Source organism: Pelophylax lessonae, assembly GCF_965119305.1.
Source record: "Pelophylax lessonae genome assembly, chromosome: 13".
NCBI lineage: Eukaryota > Metazoa > Chordata > Amphibia > Anura > Ranidae > Pelophylax > Pelophylax lessonae.
In genome coordinates this window covers 177,445,204-177,463,553 of record NC_138780.1, presented here as the reverse complement: position 1 = coordinate 177,463,553, position 18,350 = coordinate 177,445,204, and the positions used below count along the sequence as shown (strand labels likewise).

The 18,350-nt window shown below is 47.5% G+C and overlaps 1 protein-coding gene across 1 annotated transcript in view; it reads left to right on the top strand.

The window, feature by feature from the left end:
* The window catches only part of TECPR2 (tectonin beta-propeller repeat containing 2), a 140,452-nt gene that overhangs the window by 69,333 nt on the left and 52,769 nt on the right, over window positions 1-18,350 (top strand). The window contains exons 14-15 of the mRNA XM_082242646.1: window positions 5,911-6,000; window positions 8,860-9,093. Coding sequence (XP_082098772.1) covers window positions 5,911-6,000; window positions 8,860-9,093 — 324 coding nt within the window. The remainder of the gene's footprint in view (window positions 1-5,910; window positions 6,001-8,859; window positions 9,094-18,350) is intronic.

The window sequence follows — 18,350 nt, the reverse complement described above, 5'->3', positions numbered from 1 at the left end:
GGACCTCGTAACAGGCGAGGACCTTCCTTTTCTGCTCATAAGAAGTTTATTCGCTCCGCTGGGGCGGGCGATAAGGGGAAGTCCTCCAAAGCCCCTTCAGGGGGTTTCAGAGGGCGCTGGTCGGGAAAACAAAAGCCCGACTCAGCTAAACCTGAAGATAAGACAGCCTGAAGGTGCGCGCCCACCCATCTCTGGGGTGGGGGGACGTCTTCACCGGTTTCCGGATCCATGGCTTGCCAGAATCCCAGGCAAAGGGGTTTGCGAGGTCATGCGGTCGGGATACAAAATCAAGTTTCGATCACTTCTACCGGTGCGATTCTTCCCTTCCAACATTCGACTATCCCCGGATCGCTTAAAAGCTTTGCGGGGAGCAGTAATAGACTTGATGCAACAGGGAGCGGCAGTTCCCGCTCCTTGAGCAGAACGTTTTCTTCACTTTTGCAAAAGATCATTCCCAGTTCCCACCAGGAGATTGAACTATCTGGTCCTGGGACTGATGGTGGCCTTCTTAGAGGCAGTACCGTATGCCCAGTCGCATACCCGAATTCCCCAAAAGGAGATTCTTTTCAGATGGAATCGGAATCCCGATTCTCTGGACAATCGGATACGGTTGAGCGAGCGGACCACAGAGTCTCTGGTCTGGTAGCTTCGGTCTCCAATGCTCAGCCAGGGGAAGTCATTTCTTCCGACAGTATCCAGGTTACCGATAAATGTATTGGAACTGAGAGTGATCAGACTTTGTCGGATTTACTGGACCGAGTAGCTTCAGGGCAACCCGGTTTGGATTCAGTTGGTGGACAAGGCCACGGCCGTGGCTTAGGTCAATCACCAAGGGGGCACCAAGAGTGCCCTGGCGGCCATAGAGGTGGCCAGCATTCTTCATTGGGCGGAACAGTTTGTTCCGGCTCTCCCCGCAGTATGCACTCCGGGGGTGGAAAATCGGCAGATAGATTATGTCAGCCGTTGGATTCTGGATCGAGGGATATGGCCTTTTCATCCAGAGATATTTCACCAGCGGTGCCTTCATTGGGGCACCCTGGAGGTGGATCTGTTGGCAGCTCGGCTCAACAGGAAGGCGCGGAGTTTTGTAACCCGCTCCCGAGATCCGCTAACGAACTCAGCAGACGCGCTGGTCGCCCCGTGGGGACAGTATCAGCTACTGTATGTCTTCCCTCCTCTCAAGTTGCTGCTGAAACTTCTTCGCAGGATAGAGGTGGAAGGAATTCCAGTTATCCTGGTAGTTCCGGACTGACCTCGTCAACCCGAGTACGCCGACTTCGTCAGGCTGGTCGCGGACACTCCCTAGAGACTTCCTCTCAGGGAGGATATGCGGTCTCAGGGACCGATCTTCCATCCTGCTTTACAATCGCTGGCTTTAACGGCCTGGCTATTGAGACTCAGGTGCTGAAGGACAAGGGATTGTCGACTTCAGTTATTCCTACTTTAATTAAAGCAAGGAAAGCGACTTCTAGAAAAGTCTATCATCGCACATGGAGGTCTTATATTGCGTGGTGTGAATCCTTTGGATTTCCTCCACGGGCCTATTCGGTGACCCGAATCTTGGCTTTTCTGCAACAAGGAGTTGAGCAGAAGCTGGCCTTGAGTACTTTCAAGGGTCAGGTTTCAGCGTTAGCAATTTTCTTTCAGAAACCTTTGGCTACCCATTCCTTGATGCGGAGTTTCATCCAGGGGGTGCGGCACTTGGCTCCGCCAGTGCGCGCGCCCTTACCGCCCTGGAATCTTAATATGATGTTGTCGGTTCTTCAGAAACCTCCCTTTAAAAATCAGGGAGAGTCCCTTGCTTACTTTATCCCAGAAGGTGGCCTTCTTGGTGGCCATTACTTCTGCACGCAGGGTGTCAGAACTGGCCGCATTATCTTGTCGTTCCCCATATCTGGTGGTTCATAGGGATAAGGTGGTTCTTCGTCTGAATCCATCCTTCCTTCCTAAAGTGGTTTCAGAGTTTCATCTGAATGAGGACATTGTATTGCCTTCCCTGTGTCCTAAGCCCAGTCATCCTTGGGAGTTTGCGTTACATTCCTTGGATGTGGTTCGGGCAATCAGGGTATACTTGAAAACTACGGACTCGTTTCGTAAGACGGATTCACTTTTTGTGATCACGGATGGCCCCAAAAAGGGGTTGCCTGCATCTGCTGCGACTATCTCCAAATGGATCAGGCAGACGGTGGTACAGGCTTATTCTATTAAGGGTCGGAATCCTCCGTTCCCTGTTAAGGCGCACTCCACTCGGGCGCTTAGTGCTTCCTGGGCCTTCCGCCATCAGGCGTCAGTGGTCCAGGTTTGCAAGGCGGCTACCTGGTCGTCGGTTCATACCTTTACAAAATTTTATAAAGTTGATGTGATGGCATCGTCGGATGCCTCTTTTGGCCACAAGGTTCTGCAGGCTGCAATTTGAGGAGACCGTTGGTCTACCTCGAGGGTTTTTTTCAGTTGGATTTTCAGTTGAGTCTCATCCTTTGGTTTGATGAGCCTTTAAGACTTCTAGTCGGCACCGGTTGGGCCTTCTGGATTTAAATTTTGATTTCTGTTATCCCACCCCTCATTTGTGGCACTGCTTTGGGACGTCCCGATTTGATATTAATCAAGAGGACTGCGTCTGTCAATGAGCGACAGAGAAAAATGGATTTTTGTAAAATCTTACCGTAAAATCCTTTTCTCTTAAGCTCATTGACAGACGCAGTACCCGCCCCTCTACTTTTGAGTTGGGTTGGGTTAAATTCTCTGACACTGCTTTGTGACATAACTGACATCCTGTAGCAGGGAGAGAGAGGATATACCCTCTGGGACTGCCCCTAAGGTGTGGCCAGAACATTTTCCTTCTGCCTAGTGTCCTACTCCTGTAGAGGGCAGTATAACCCGATTTGATATTAATCAAGAGGACTGCGTCTGTCAATGAGCTTAAGAGAAAAGGATTTTACGGTAAGATTTTACAAAAATCCATTTTTTCGAAGACCTTTTGGCTTCCCATTCATTGGTGCTTACATACCTTCAAGAGGTTTGTCATTTTACTTTGCCTGTACGTTCTCCTCTGCCACTGTGGGTTTGAACCTGGTTCTGTTGGTTCTTCAAAAACCTCCCTTTGAAGATATACGGGAGATCCCTTTACTTACGCTGTCACAAAGGTGGCTTTTTTGGTGGCGATCACCTCTGCTCTCAGGGTGTCTGAGTTGGCGGCTTTGTCTTGTTGTTCTCCCTATCTGGTAGTTCACAGGGATAAGGTGGTCCTGCAATCACGGCCGTCGTTCCTTCCCAAGATTGTGGACATTGTGCTGCCATCCTTGTGTCCCAGGCCGGCTCATCCCAGGGAATTTTGCCTTGCATGCTCTGGATGTTCTATCTATTTGGCAGCCACAGATTCCTTTCGGAGGTCAGACTCGCGCTTTGTGCTTACGGACGGGCCGCGGAAGTGGCTTCCTGCTTCCTCTGCTGGTGACCCAGGCTTAATCGCTCTGTCGGGACCCCCCCCCCCCCTTTCCCTGTGATGGCACATTCTACTCGGAAGCTTAGTGCTTCTTTGGCCTTTCATCAGCAGGCGTCAGTGGCGCAGGTGTGCACGGTGGCCACTTGGTTGTTGATGCATACTTTTTTTTCACAGTTTTATAAAGTTTATGTTTTGGCATCTGCGGTTGCCTCCTTTATCCGCAAAGTTTAGCAGGCTGCGATTTTAAAGGGTCTGTTTTTTCCCTCTTTAAGGGAGTATTTCAGGTTGGGCTCCCGTTGTTTTAGTTGAGCTATTATGCCTGGATTGGCTTGTGTTTAGCCTTGGATTTGTTCCCACCCCTAATGTCTGGCACTGCTTTGGGACGTCTTTATGGTAAAGCACATGGAGCTGTGTCTGTCAATGACCAGAAGAGAAAATAGGCTTTTTGAACTCACCGTAAAATCTTTTTGAGTTTGACAGACACAACACCCACCCCTCTAAGGAGTTTTTATGCTTCTGTTACTGCTTGTTACAAAACAAAGCATCTCTAAGCAGAGAGGGGGATTATGCCAGCTGAGGACAGCTCATGGGGTGTAGCCAAGCTTTTGTGTGGTCTGCCTAGTCCTAATCCTGTAGGGGTCAGCATATCACTATGGTAAAGAATATGTAGCTGTCTGTATAATGAACTCAAAAGGATTTTACAGTGAGTACAAAAATCGTGTTTTCTCTTTTATTCATTGAAGGACACAGCCAGATCAGTAGACCATTGGGTTTATTGCGCCACCTGATGGTCTCCTGATCCAGCAGTGTCTTTCAATGAAATCTGTGAAGAACATGTTACGTTGAGTACAAAAATCTAATTTTTCTCTTTCGTTCTTTGAAGGACACAGCCGGATCTGTAGACCATCAGGTGGCACAATACACCCAATGGTCTACTGATATGACTGTGTCTTTCTTTCAGTGAATTCCAAAAAAAAAAGATTTCACGGTGAGTACAAAAATCTAAATTTTGACTAACAAAAGCTGAAAATAGCAGTCATATGACTGAAGTGTGAGCTGTGTAATAATACACAGTCAGGCTGGTTGAGAGAAAAAAAAAAAGATAAAGCTAAGGGAAAATGAAGGTGTTGCTAGTGGCAGCTAGACGGTTTCCAATATATTCCGACCTACTAGGGTTCTAACAGCTGCTCTCGGGTTGCTGCAGGCAATGATGACACTTTGCTTCTTAATCTTTCCAAATAAAAGCCTTCAGGTTGTTTCAGTTAAAGAGGAGCTACACTGCATCTGAGCACCACAAACCAAAAATACTATTTAATTAATGTTTACTATTAATCATAGAAAACTCCCCCATCCCTTTGTGTGTCTATGCTTTATTTTGTTGCAAAAGATCGCTTTGAAAAACAACCCTGAGCTTTTTTGAGTCTGGCCATCTTGAGTAAGGACAGATGATTCATGTAGCATTTAATTCCTAGAATCCATCTTCTCTTAGCTCAGGCATGCAGGCAGGAGAGTGTGCTTAGCTGGAAAAAACCCTCCTGAAGACTCCAGGGATGTATGTCATCATTTTTCTAGGCATGGTATTACCTGAAACAAGTAAATGTGATATACTTACCGATCTATTTACTAATACTAAGAGCATAAGGCAGGGGCGTAACTGCAGGGGTTGCAATTGCAATCGGGCCCCATGCTCCAGGGGGCCTGTGCGGATCCCCTGTACACCTGGATAGGAGGGGGGCGGGGGAAGCATGTAGAGAAATAACTGTCCTCCTTTTTCCTCCTGTAGATGCTGGAGGAAAATGGAGGAGATTGGTTCCTCTGTACGCTGCCCCCGCCACTCCTCCTATCAAGTTCACTTGTGTTCTGCTGTCTCAGGGCCCCTGTGTGCTCCCCTTGCCCCCCCACCCCCCAAACTGTGCCCCCCCCCCTCTCCTGCCGACTGCTGCAGGGGATGTGTCACAATAAAGAACCAGGAAGGGTTGAATATGTCATTTACCAGCTCCTTCCTTTTCTGAATGGATAGAGTCATAGCCAGTGACATTGTAAAAAAATAAAATTTAATGATAAAAAATACAATTAAAATCCCTAAAAATAAAACTACTGACACCTGTGGGTGAACTTCCAGGATCGCAAAGGTCACACATTTGCGACCGTGCCCTGGGAGTCCCCAAGATGGCAGGAAGGGGACCCACTGCAGAACTTGTGAAAGGGTCCCGCTGCGGGACCATAATAAAAGGCCCTGCAACGAGAGTAAAGGGCCCCAGGATCAGTGGGAAGAGCCCCAGGCTTGAAGGGAAGGGCCCTGGCCAGGGGTCCGTGGGGCCCTTCATGGTTTCTTGCACTGGGGGCCCTGAAGGTTCTAGTTACGCCTCTGGCATAAGCATTAGAAATGGTCAATGTTGATTGAAACAGTGAAGTTCCACTTTAACCTTTAATTCTGTGCTTACTTTTTCCTGAACTAATTTCTGCAGGCACTTACTGGCACCACATTGTACCACGAGGCACAGCCTCTACCACCAAGTGGATAAACGTCTTTGCATCTCCCTCTCCAAGCGGTGAAGGTACGTAAATACAACCTCCAGACTTTTTTTTTCCTGTGTTTATCACTGTGGGTTGTGGCAGCCGCTGTTTCCTCTCCCTAGGCATAATATACAGCCTTCTATGAAAACACAGGGCTACGTTAGCCTTGGCAGGACTTCCACTGTTTCCCAAATTAGTATTTGCTGCAGCAGCAACACAATCTTAGAATGGAAAGTACGCCAATGGTGTACTCTGAACACTATGTACATCCTATTTTAATATGCTACTAGTGGCTAGCAGATTGTAATACTGGAACAGGTGTGTGTTAAATAATATAGAGTTTACTTCTTTATAAAATGGTGATCAAAGTATTAAAGTGACCTTGCATATAAAAATATTTTCCAGAGTGATGCATGAATGTTCGTTTGCAAAAAAGCCTGTTGCCAACCCCCCCTTCCCCCACTTCATGCCGATGCTTACAGCTTTGCCAGACCTAATTCCAAACAAAGACCCTGTCCTGTTCCCTCTTCATGCATTCTGGTGCAGTTGAAAGCCTGTGAAACTGAACAACACAGTACAGGGTGGGATCTGTGCCATTCTAGGCAATGGCACTGTTCTTATCTCTGCATTTTCTTCCTGGAAATCCAGTATCATTGGCTATAATGGCACAGGTCATATGCACTTTGTGTGCATTATCACATACATTTAAAGTGGTTGTAAACCCCCGGGTACTGTTTGTACCTATATTTAAGTCTATGATAAGGCCTACCTATAGGTACTGTAAATATCTTCTAAACTTGCACCGTTTAGGAGATATTTACATTGCATGCAGCGAATGATGTCATCGGCGCATGCGCTCTGAAGGAACGGCCGCCCATGCCGTTTCTTTAGAGCCCAGTGCCGTGAGCCCAGTGCTGTGAGCCCAGTGCTGTTACTGGCGGCTCCCGCGTGCATACGTTTGAGTGACGTCACGCGGCTCCAACCAGTAGCACAGCCAGAGTCTGTAGACCCAGACGCAAGACGGGCGAAGATAGATGCGGCCTCCTGCGGGGACGACGCGGGCTATGTTTATAGGGAAGTGTCACATAATGTGCTATTATGTGTTGCATACTAGCACATTATGCATTTACTTTGCAGGTAAACAAAACATTTTTTTTTTTCAAGATTATACTTCCTTTTACTGCACTAGAATGGTGAAGTGTAACCAGTTCTTGAATATCCCAATACTCTTGGCAGGTTATGATTATGAGGTACTAGCAGTCTTACTACCAAGACGTAGTGAGAGGGATATTAAACCAGCATGTAAGCTCAGTCTTTTCAGCCAGAGGAAGATACCTACATTGATATAAACACGCGCTGTTTAATTTACATTACCCCCTTCTCTTTCTGTATGTGCATGATGGCACTGTAATTATTTTAAAAAAATTATTCAAGTCCCTATTTTCCTTATTAATCTACAGCTGTCCAGCTCTTTCCCAGCCTGTCTGCAGTGAAACATAAGTAGCAGGAGCTTCTATTCCTCTGCTGCTGGTCACATGTTATGTTAAAAAAAAATCAGCCTTTGGAATATAGAGTAAAATATAGAGTAAAAATAAATATCAATAAACTACACTACAACATACAAATGTATTTGAAACCAAATTTTTTAATTTATTTTTGCAAGAACATGGTGTGGGTGGATTTCTGCCAGTCACAGGCAGGCCCTCCAGCCTGTGTCTTAGGATAACTGGGAGGCGAACCCTCGGTCAAACAAGATGTAATATCCCTCCCTCATTGTGTTTAGCTGGGTAGTGGGCATGGAGGAGGAGGGAGGGAGTGGACGGTCATTTACCACTGTGTATACGCTCACATGTGTGACTCTATAGTGACATTGGCTGCTCGGATGTGATGGGGAGGAACTGCTCAGGGTAGAAATACACTGAAAACTGAGCATGTGCACTAGCTGCCAACACTGCTCTGCAAAATCCCCAATTGCAGTGGGGACATGGACAGGAGGGGGAGACAGAACAGCAGAATACAGAAAACTAATTCCATAATTCGGCATTTATTGATCGTTTTCAAATATGTGTGTTTAATGACACTATAAAGGAAACCTATGGCCAAATCATACACTTTCATTTTATAACCTCAGCATTGTTATGGCAATAAAACGATAGTTATTTTTGACAATCCAATATAGGCTTACTTGCAAAATCTCTCTTCATATTGTGAGCACTGCCTGTCTGCAGGCCGCCTTTTTCCACAACTTCCTGGATTCCCTGCATGCTTTGCAGCTTCCACACTGCTGTTTACTTTCTGTTTCTGAGGACTATGTATCCCATGGTACCTTGCTGCCTGCAAGCAGTGATTCCTGTACTGGGTCCACCTCCTGAAACCCCTCCTCTCAATACCTCTGTACATCAGAAGGCAGGCTCTGTGAAATGTGTGACACAGCAGTGCCTACTCACAAGGCATAGTGAATGTTTCAGAGTTCAAGAAAATAAATGTGTGGGGTTATTCACAAAGTACGTTTTCAAACTTCAAGGTTGTTCAGAATAATAGGAGTAGGCTTGCAATTATGTAGAAACTGATATAGGATTTACATTTTGACAATTGATACACTTTAAATTCAGTCATGTCAGAACTGTGATATGCAATTTTATTACAGTGAAATGGCTGAATGGCTTTCTTCTTTTAATGCAGCCCCTTTAAAACCACCCCTGTTGCAGGAACTGAAAGTAAATGTGAAAAAAAAATGGTTGTGTGGTTGGTCACCCTTGACCACACCTCCACATTTCTTGGCATGGGTTTTTATGAACTACAGTTCCTAAAGTTGACTTGTACTAAGGCCATTTTGTCTCTAGCAAATGTGATCATGTTTCCTGTATTGTATTGACAGTGTTTCCCTTTTGGCTTTCTAGGAAATGTCCTCTGGATTTCTCAGAGCAGGAAAGATCTTTTCTGTCTGAGTGATCTGATTACGCCATACAGACCTTCCACTGTCCAGCTTCCACCAGACACAGAGATGGTCCACATGTCGGCCTGTGGGGATGCTGTATGGGCACTTGATGGCCATGGAGGAGTGCTTATCCGAACACTTTCTAAAACCTGCCCTACCGGGATGCATTGGACGAGGCTGGACCTCTCTCAACTGGGTGAGTTAGATTGCTTTGTTGGGAAGTATAAATAATAATCCATCCAGTTTGCATTCCCTCAATAGGTAAGAATAGATCTGCTATGCATCTTAATATCTGAACACGCAGTTAAAGCCGAGCTTCAGACCCCCCACCACTGTTTACAGCCTCAAAACTTCATTTAAAAAAGAGTCTCTGGTGATCTGTGATGTCACAGGGTCCTTGCTTGGTCAAAACACTTACTCCAAATGACAATTACTTTTTTATGGATGCGTTACCACAGACAGGGTGTTCAACTTGCCTGGACGGTTTTTGTGCTGCAGTGTTCATCATTACAATAGACTACTATTAAAACTCAATAGAGCCTGTCTCTGCTAGACCGATACGGTAAGTCATCACTGGCACAGAACTTATACACGGATGTCACGTACCTGGTGGTAGAGCCTGACATGAAGAGTTTGGCCTCTCTTACAGCTCCGTCTCAGGGACCCCTGATAGTGAGACAGCGGCCACAAGAGCATGTCAAGCAATGAATGCCTGTAGTTTGTCCAAAGATATGCACAGGTTGGTAGATGTTGCTTCTTCAGGGGTGTGCTAGGTGGCAAAGGTAACAGGTGATGGCGGACCTGGGCTGGAAGACAGTGGCAGATGCTTGGCAGGCAGGTGACTAGTTGCAGGTGCTGAGCAGACTGGTGAGGACCGAGTTGGAAGAGGACCAGTCAGTAGTCAAGGTCCGCAACGGTGGAGGAGATCATGTAAAGCAAATGCGTAGTCAATACACAAGCCAGGGTCAGGGCAGGTGGTCAGAAGTAATCAGGACAGGTGGACAGAAGTAGTCAAAGGTAAGTAGCAGGTTACATGGGAACCCTGTAGATCAGAGTTCAATGAGGCAGTGCAGTAGCCCATTTTTAAAGCGGTAGTAAACTTGGGCATTTAAAAGAGAGAATCTCCTGTAAGGCAATGACCTAATGTAGTGCACTGTCACTGTCGATGAGGCTTCTGTCTTCACACGGTCTTCCTTCCCGGATCGCGGGCTTCAGCTGTATTAATGACCGAACCGCGATGACGTCACTCCTGCACATGTGCATGGGAGTCACGACCCAGGCGGGTAGCTCTGAAGGTACGGCATGGGTATGCTGTCCTCTCAGAGCGAGTGCATGTGCCGGTGATGCCACCGGCTGCATCCATTGTGAATATCTCCTAAACAGTACAAATTTGAAGATATTCACTGTACCTACAGGTAGGCCTTTTTATAGGCTTACCTGTAGGTACAAGTTCAAAAGAGTACCTAATTCCGCTTTAAAGAGAAAATTAAAAGTCGTCAGTTACAAATACTGTAGCTGCTGACTTTTAATATTAGGGAACTTACCTGTCCAGAAATCCAGTGCTGTCCTCACCCGAGCCGATTTTTCAGTCTACTATCAGGTGCTGGCACTACCATCTTGACTAAGGAAAGCCAGAAGTGAAGCCTTGTGGCTTCACAGCTGACTTCCTAATGCGCATGCGCAAAGCACGGTGCACTTTATTTATGGGCAGCCTACGGGAGTGGCGAACTGAGTCCAAAGTGGGAGCGGGTACCTGTCAAAACCAGGTACCCCCCCCCCCCCCCCCAAAAGGTGCCGAATGTGGCAGCAGAGGGGCCGGGGATTAGAGACAGACAAGTAGAGCTTCTCCTTTTGGGGCTCTACTTTACTTTATAGTCCTTTTTTGTGCCAGTATTAGTGACAGGCTTGCACTTGCGCACACCTGCATAGTTACTTGCCGGCCTGCGCACATGTTAGAGCACCATCTGTAATATGAGCAAGCCTTCGCTGATACAGGATTTGGCCTCCAGACAATCCAGAGGAACATAAAAATGTGGGAATGACTAGATCTGCTAATTACCTATACAGGTTCTTACTCAACAGCCGCAGTTGCCTTTGCCAAACCCATTTATGATTCTGTAAAAGAAGCATTGATCTATTCAATGTGCTGTACATGGCTTGTGCCAAGAGCAGAGCTGTGGGAGGGACCAAGCAGGCTCCATCCACTAAAGGCTGCTTGCAGAGAACTACAGGAGGTGGCGGAGAGGAGACCAGTCACTCTGCACAAGGAAAGAGATCAACAGTGACTGGTCTGTATTACAGGAAGCTCCTGCACATAGACAATCTTGCACTGAATCACTTCATATATTTTGAGGAAACACACAAAGTACACCAAGATTCAAGTACGAATACACATGGCTCTTGTATTTAGACAATGTTTGCTTTTGGGTTAGGTTTTTAAATTACATTTAATCAGCGGCATTGTGAAAAGATTGAGCAACAAGCAAACATAAAAAGCACACCACAAAATCTTTACAAGTAAACATTGCAATAACACCGAGATATTCTCATTGAAAACACACTGTAGTGTTCTCGTGACCCGAGTGTTTGTCTGCTGTGTTTCACCACAGAAATATAATTTCTTCAAATAGTGCTGTTTGTCACTAAACCCCTCTGTTTTTTCTAAGACTGTTTAGATGGTTTGCAAGGGCAGAATGCTGAGGAAATGCTTTTTTGTGCTCTGCAAACTCAATGTTTGCTCCTTGCCGTCGAAAGGCTATATCTGTAAAGTGACATTTGTGTAAGGTTACACTATCAGTATCAGGACTTCTAAACTTAGAATTCCCTCTAAGTTCTAAGACTCCCGCGATGACGTCACTCCTGCACATGTGCATGGGAGTCACGACCCAGGCGGGTAGCTCTGAAGGTACGGCATGGGTATGCTGTCCTCTCAGAGCGAGTGCATGTGCCGGTGATGCCACCGACTGCATCCATTGTGAATATCTCCTAAACAGTACAAATTTGAAGATATTCACTGTACCTACAGGTAGGCCTTTTTATAGGCTTACCTGTAGGTACAATTTCAAAAGCGTACCTAATTCCGCTTTAAAGAGAAAATTAAAAGTCGTCAGTTACAAATACTGTAGCTGCTGACTTTTAATATTAGGGAACTTACCTGTCCAGAAATCCAGTGCTGTCCTCACCCGAGCCGATTTTTCAGTCTATCATCAGGTGCTGGCACCACCATCTTGACTAAGGGAAGCCAGAAGTGAAGCCTTGTGGCTTCACAGCCGACTTCCTAATGCGCATGCGCAAAGCATGGTGCACTTTATTTATGGGCAGCCTACGGGAGTGGCGAACTGAGTCCAAAGTGGGAGCGGGTACCTGTCAAAATCAGGTACCCGCTCCCCCCCCAAAAGGTGCCAAATGTGGCAGCAGAGGGGCCGGGGATTGGAGACAGATAAGTAGAGCTTCTCCTTTTGGGGCTCTACTTTACTTTATAGTCCTTTTTTTGTGCCAGTATTAGTGACAGGCTTGCACTTGCACACACCTGCATATTTACTTGCCGGCCTGTGCACATGTTGGAGCACCATCTGTAATATGAGCAGGGCAGCCATCAGAAATTTTGGGGCCCCTTAAAAAGCTTTAGTCCTGGGCCCCTCCGGGCCTGACCGCCAACTTTCTGCAGGGCCCGCCCTCTGGCTGTCCCACCAAATCCACCAACTGGCCATTCCACCAAGTCCTTCAGTGCACCCACTTCTATTTTAACACTCTTACAACTTAATACATGAAAATAAATCCGATCCAGCAAAGCGACATCCCCATATAATCAGCAAAGAGACATCTCAATCCAGTAAAGATCCAGTAAAGAGACGGCCTCATATATTCAGCAAAGAGACATCCCAATCCAGTAAAGAGACAGCCTCACATTTTCAGCAAAGAGACAATGCAATCCAGCAGAGACATCCCTTCAGCTGCATCGGCTTATTCTGCAGCTGCCCTGCTTTAGCAACTGCTAGTTACTACAGAAGCAACAACTCGGTCTTGTTGGTTGTGGCCTGGGCGGCCGGGCCCCTCGGAACACCTGGGCCCCCTATATGTGTATGGGCTGTCCCCCCCCTGATGGCTGCCCTGAATATGAGCAAGCCTTCGCTGATACAGGATTTGGCCTCCAGACAATCCAGAGGAACATAAAAATGTGGGAATGTCTAGATCTGCTAATTACCTATACATGTTCTTACTCAACCGCCGCAGTTGCCTTTGCCAAACCCATTTATGATTCTATATAAGTAGCTTTGATATATTCAATGTGCTGTACATGGCTTGTGCCAAGAGCAGAGCTGTGGGAGGGACCAAGCAGGCTCCACCCACTAAAGGCTGCCTGCAGAGAACTACAGGAGGTGGCGGAGACAAGACCAGTCACCCTGCACAAGGAAAGAGATCAACAGTGACTGGTCTGTATTACAGGAAGCTCCTGCACAGAGACAATCTTGCACTGAGTCCCGGTTCACACTTGTGCGATGCGGGAAGGCTGCGAATTCGCAGCCTGTTCCCGCATCGCAAACGCACATCTGGCAGTTCACACTGCCATATGCGATACGCAGGGGGTGTCAATGAAATGTTAACGACACCCCCAGTTTGATCGCATATTGCAGTGCGATCTGACAGTTCGCACAGGATCGGTGTGAACCACTGTGCGATCCAACCATGATGCTGCTGGAAAAAAGGGTCCTGTGCGTCTGTTGTGCGGGTGAAGTGCGAATTTTAGCCATACAAAGTGTATGGCTTAATTCGCACCGCACATCCGATCGCATTTAATGAAGGAGCAGTGCGCTCCGATATTACATGCGATCGCCGCACTCGCAAGAGTGTGAAACGGCCCTGAATCACTTCATGTATTGTGGGGAAATACACAAAGTACACCAAGATTCGAGTACGAATACACATGGCTCTTGTATTTAGACAATGTTTGCTTTTGGGTTAGGTTTTTAAATTACATTTAATCAGCAGCATTGTGAAAAGATTGAGCAACAAGCAAACCTAAAAAACACACCACAAAATCTTTACAAGTAAACATTGCAATAACACCGAGATATTCTCATTGAAAACACACTGTAGTGTTCTCATAATCCGAGTGTCTGCTGTATTTCACCACAGAAATATAATTTCTTCAAATAGTGCTGTTTGTCACTAAACCCCTCTGTTTTTTCTAAGACTGTTTAGATGGTTTTGCATGGGCAGAATGCTGAGGAAATGCTTTTTTGTGCTCTGCAAACTCAATGTTTGCTTCTTGCCGTCAAAAGGCTATATCTGTAAAGTGACATTTGTGTAAGGTTACACTATCAGTATCAGGACTTCTAAACTTAGAATTCCCTCTCCGCTTTCACTCTGTATTCACAGAGCCCCGGTCTCAATGCCACAGTTTCACACTCTGCATTATCTGTAGCGCAACGCATGCATAGTTGTTACTTTTCCCACATAACTTTTTTTTTTTTTGGTCTGTGATTCATCAGAATAGGAAGTTTAACGTGATACGTGTTAAACCCATAGACAGTGTACAGCCACGTGATTGTGGAAGTGTTGTTTGGTAATGAGCCAGCCAGTGACGTCGGTACGACACATTTGGACAGCTGAGAACTCATGTGACAGCGATATCTAAGACCCAAGTAACACGTAGCTGCGAGGCCCCATAGACTGGAATGACTTTGTAGCTCAATGTCAGCAGAGGAATGTCAATTTTGAGGACCCAATGTTTATGGAGCAAAAATATGTGACCCCCTGGGGAAGGGTTACCAATATTTTTGCATTACAGTCCTTTTGCAGTATAATATGACATTGTTAACTGTTATTACACCTAATACGTGAGCCATTGCTAGTTAGCATTTTCTAGTTTTCACGGTGTAAAAAAATTTTTTGATTTGTTTATGAAATCTGTATTAAAACACTTCTTAGACCCCGTTCACACAGGGGCGACCCGACTTGCTGGGGCGACCTGTGAAGTCGTGGTGCACAGCGTGCACTGCGACCTCGGTGCGAAAGCACGGACTTCCTATAATTGAAGTCAATGCAGGTCGCCTCCAGGTTGCCCCAAAGTAGTACAGGACCCTTTTTCTAAGTCGGAGCGACTTGTGTCGCTCCTATTAGAACGAGTCCTGTGCTAATCAATGGCAGGCGACCCACCGCGACTTCGACCAAGTCGCCTGACAAGTCGCGCTAGTGTGAACCCGGTCTAAAAGTGGTTCCAAAGGCTCAAGGTTTTTTACCTTCATGTAATGCATTAAGGTAAAAAGCCTTCTCTGTGCAGCAGCTCCTTTTAATATTTACTCGAGCCTAATCTTCCTCCAGCGTTGTGCACAAGAGCCTCTGCTCTCCGGGGACTCTCCCTCCCTATTTGGCTCCCGCTGCTGTCAATCACAGCCAATGAGGAGAGTGAGTGGCAGGGCTGAGCCGCAGCTCGTTGTGTGAATAGACTCTGCAGCGTGTGGGCACTCGGCAGTAAGGAGGGGCCAGGAGCGCCAGCAGGAAGGGCCAGGAGCGCTGGCGGGGCACCCAAGAAGAGTATTGGGGCTGCTCTGTGTAAAACCACTGCACAGAGCAGGTAAGTATAACCTGTTTGAATTTTTTTTACATTAAAAGTGATATTGAAGTTTGTTGTTTTAAAGAATAAGATCACCTTGAAAAATATATATATATATATATATATATATATATATATATATATATATATATATATATATATATATATATATATATATATATATATATATATATATATAATATACGTACATCTTTTTTGCAGGTGTTTTTTTTTCTGGGAGCCTGCAAAGCATTGCACCCACGATCAGCAGATCGTGGGCACAATGCAGGATTCCTGCAGACTGTCAGTGTAAGGTAACTGCTTATATATTTTATGGGCAGGCAGATGCACACTGACCGGAAGCATCAGTGAATTACCACAGCGCCCTGGTAGTTAATTTTTTTTGTTTGTTTTTGAATTTAAATTGTGACAGCGAGATCGGGAAGAAGGTTCCTGACTTTGTCACTACAGGCAGCAGATCAGGGAGAGGCTGCAGCAGTGGGATCAGGGAGAGGCTGCAGCAGTGGGATCAGGGAGAGGCTGCAGCAGTGGGATCAGGGAGAGGCTGCAGCAGTGGGATCAGGGAGAGGCTGCAGCAGTGGGATCAGGGAGAGGCTGCAGCAGTGGGATAAGGGAGAGGCTGCAGCAGTGGGATAAGGGAGAGGCTGCAGCAGTGGGATAAGGCAGAGGCTGCAGCAGTGGGGTCGGGCAGAGGCTGCAGCAGTGGGGTCGGGCAGAGGCTGCAGCAGTGGGGTCGGGCAGAGGCTGCAGCAGTGGGGTCGGGCAGAGGCTGCAGCAGTGGGGTCGGGCAGAGGCTGCAGCAGTGGGGTCGGGCAGAGGCTGCAGCAGTGGGGTCGGGCAGAGGCTGCAGCAGTGGGGTCGGGCAGAGGCTGCAGCAGTGGGGTCGGGCAGAGGCTGCAGCAGTGGGGTCGGGCAGAGGCTGCAGCAGTGGGGTCGGGCAGAGGCTGCAGCAGTGGGGTCGGGCAGAGGCTGCAGCAGTGGGGTCGGGCAGAGGCTGCAGCAGTGGGGTCGGGCAGAGGCTGCAGCAGTGGGGTCGGGCAGAGGCTGCAGCAGTGGGGTCGGGGAGAGGCTGCAGCAGTGGGATCGGGGAGAGGCTGCAACAGTGGTTCCCAAAGGTGAACTTTACCTTTTAAATCCCATCAGAGAGCTTTTAATTACTGGGCTTTAGGCTGAAGTTTAATCTGCTTATATATTGCATTCCATGGCTCCTCCTTTCCCCTCATCAACATGCTAATGACCTCTTTAAATAAAGCCTTTGTTTTCATTAAATACTTTTTTTTTTTTTTAAGACCCAGTGATGAGGGTCTATGTGCTTCTCGATGCAATGCAGGCAGATCTTGGCTGATGGGAGGAGCTGGTAGGGAGCTGTACAAATCTTTATGAAAAAATCACAGCACCCTGCCTTAGTACTCCTCTCTAAAGACCTCAGCCCTGATGAAAGCTTATGGCGGAATCTTGGAAGGAGTTATGTAAATATCAAAGTCCCTTGACAGGTGGATGTCTGTCTTTAGGAGTGGGCATTTTTAGACTGTATTTGCACACAGATCCCACCCTAGTTGATGGCAACATGTGACCGTGAACCTCCATGATTGAAAGAATTGAAATCCATTGAGTGAAAGGGGCAGGCTAGGGACAGACTCTGGAGGAAAGGGCTTGATTATACTGGAAGTCTGCCAGGCAGGAAATGAGGCTCTAGAGGCAAAGAAAAACAAAGAAAGGGCGCACCGACCTAACGCATTATCCTCATTAACAGGCTTTATTCATACAACATTTAAAAATGGCTACTCACAAACCTAGGTGAAAATAAATCATATCGAGCTCAGTTGCTCAAATGTCAGGAATAGTCCATAAATTCGTCCATATCCGATAAGATGACGGCTGACGCGTTTCGAGGGTTAACCTCTTCCTCTGGAGCTGTCCAAGTTAACTTTTAAGGTAACCAGCTGGTGATTGGTCACTAGGATTCAGGGCAGTCCTAGCAACCAGTCACCAAATTGTTAATCTGAAAAGTTAGCTCCAGTAGCTTCCACTCCTGCCCTCCATCCAGTGCTGTTGTGCCTCCCGCCTTCCACTCTGCTTTGTGCTCCTGTGGGGCAGGAGTGTTAGAGTGATATTAAAGTGTTGTTCTCAGATCTCATACCACTCCTGGCCACTCCCTCCTGTCAAGTGCCCCCACAGCATGCAGCTTGCTATGGGGGCACCTGAGCCGAGCCGCTGGTGTGTGTCCATTCAGACACAAAGCCACAACTTGACTCCACCTCCTTCCTCCCCTCTCCCCTCATTGGCTCACTGACTTTGATTGCAAATGGCGGCCGCTGCTCTCTCAGCCTAGGATGACTCGACTGGGGGGGGGGGGGGTGAAGTGAAGGGGGGCAGAGGAGGACAGCCAAGTTGGGAGGTGGGGGTAAAGGGGAGGGAGAGGAGGACACCACTGTGGTGGGAGGGGTAAAGGGGAGGCGGAGGAGGACACTACTGTGGTGGGAGGGGTAAAGGGAAGGCGGAGGAGGACACTACTGTGGGAGGGTGGGGGAGGCCGAGGAGGACACTACTGTGGGGGAGGACACTACTGTGGGGGGGGGAGGGGAGGCGGGGGAGGACACTACTGTGGGGGGGGGGGGGTGAAGGGGAGGTGGAGGATGACACTACTATGGGGGGGGATGAAGGGGAGGTGGAGGACGACACGGGGGGGGTTGAAGGGGAAAGGGAAGGAGGACACTATTTTGGGGGGGAGAAGGGGAGTCGGAGGAGGACACTACTGTGGGGAGGGGGGGAAGGCGGAGGAGGACACTACTGTGGTGGGGGGGGACACACTACTGTGGGGGGAGGGGAGATGAAGGGGAGGCGGGGGGGAGTAAACTACTGTGGGGAGGGGGGGA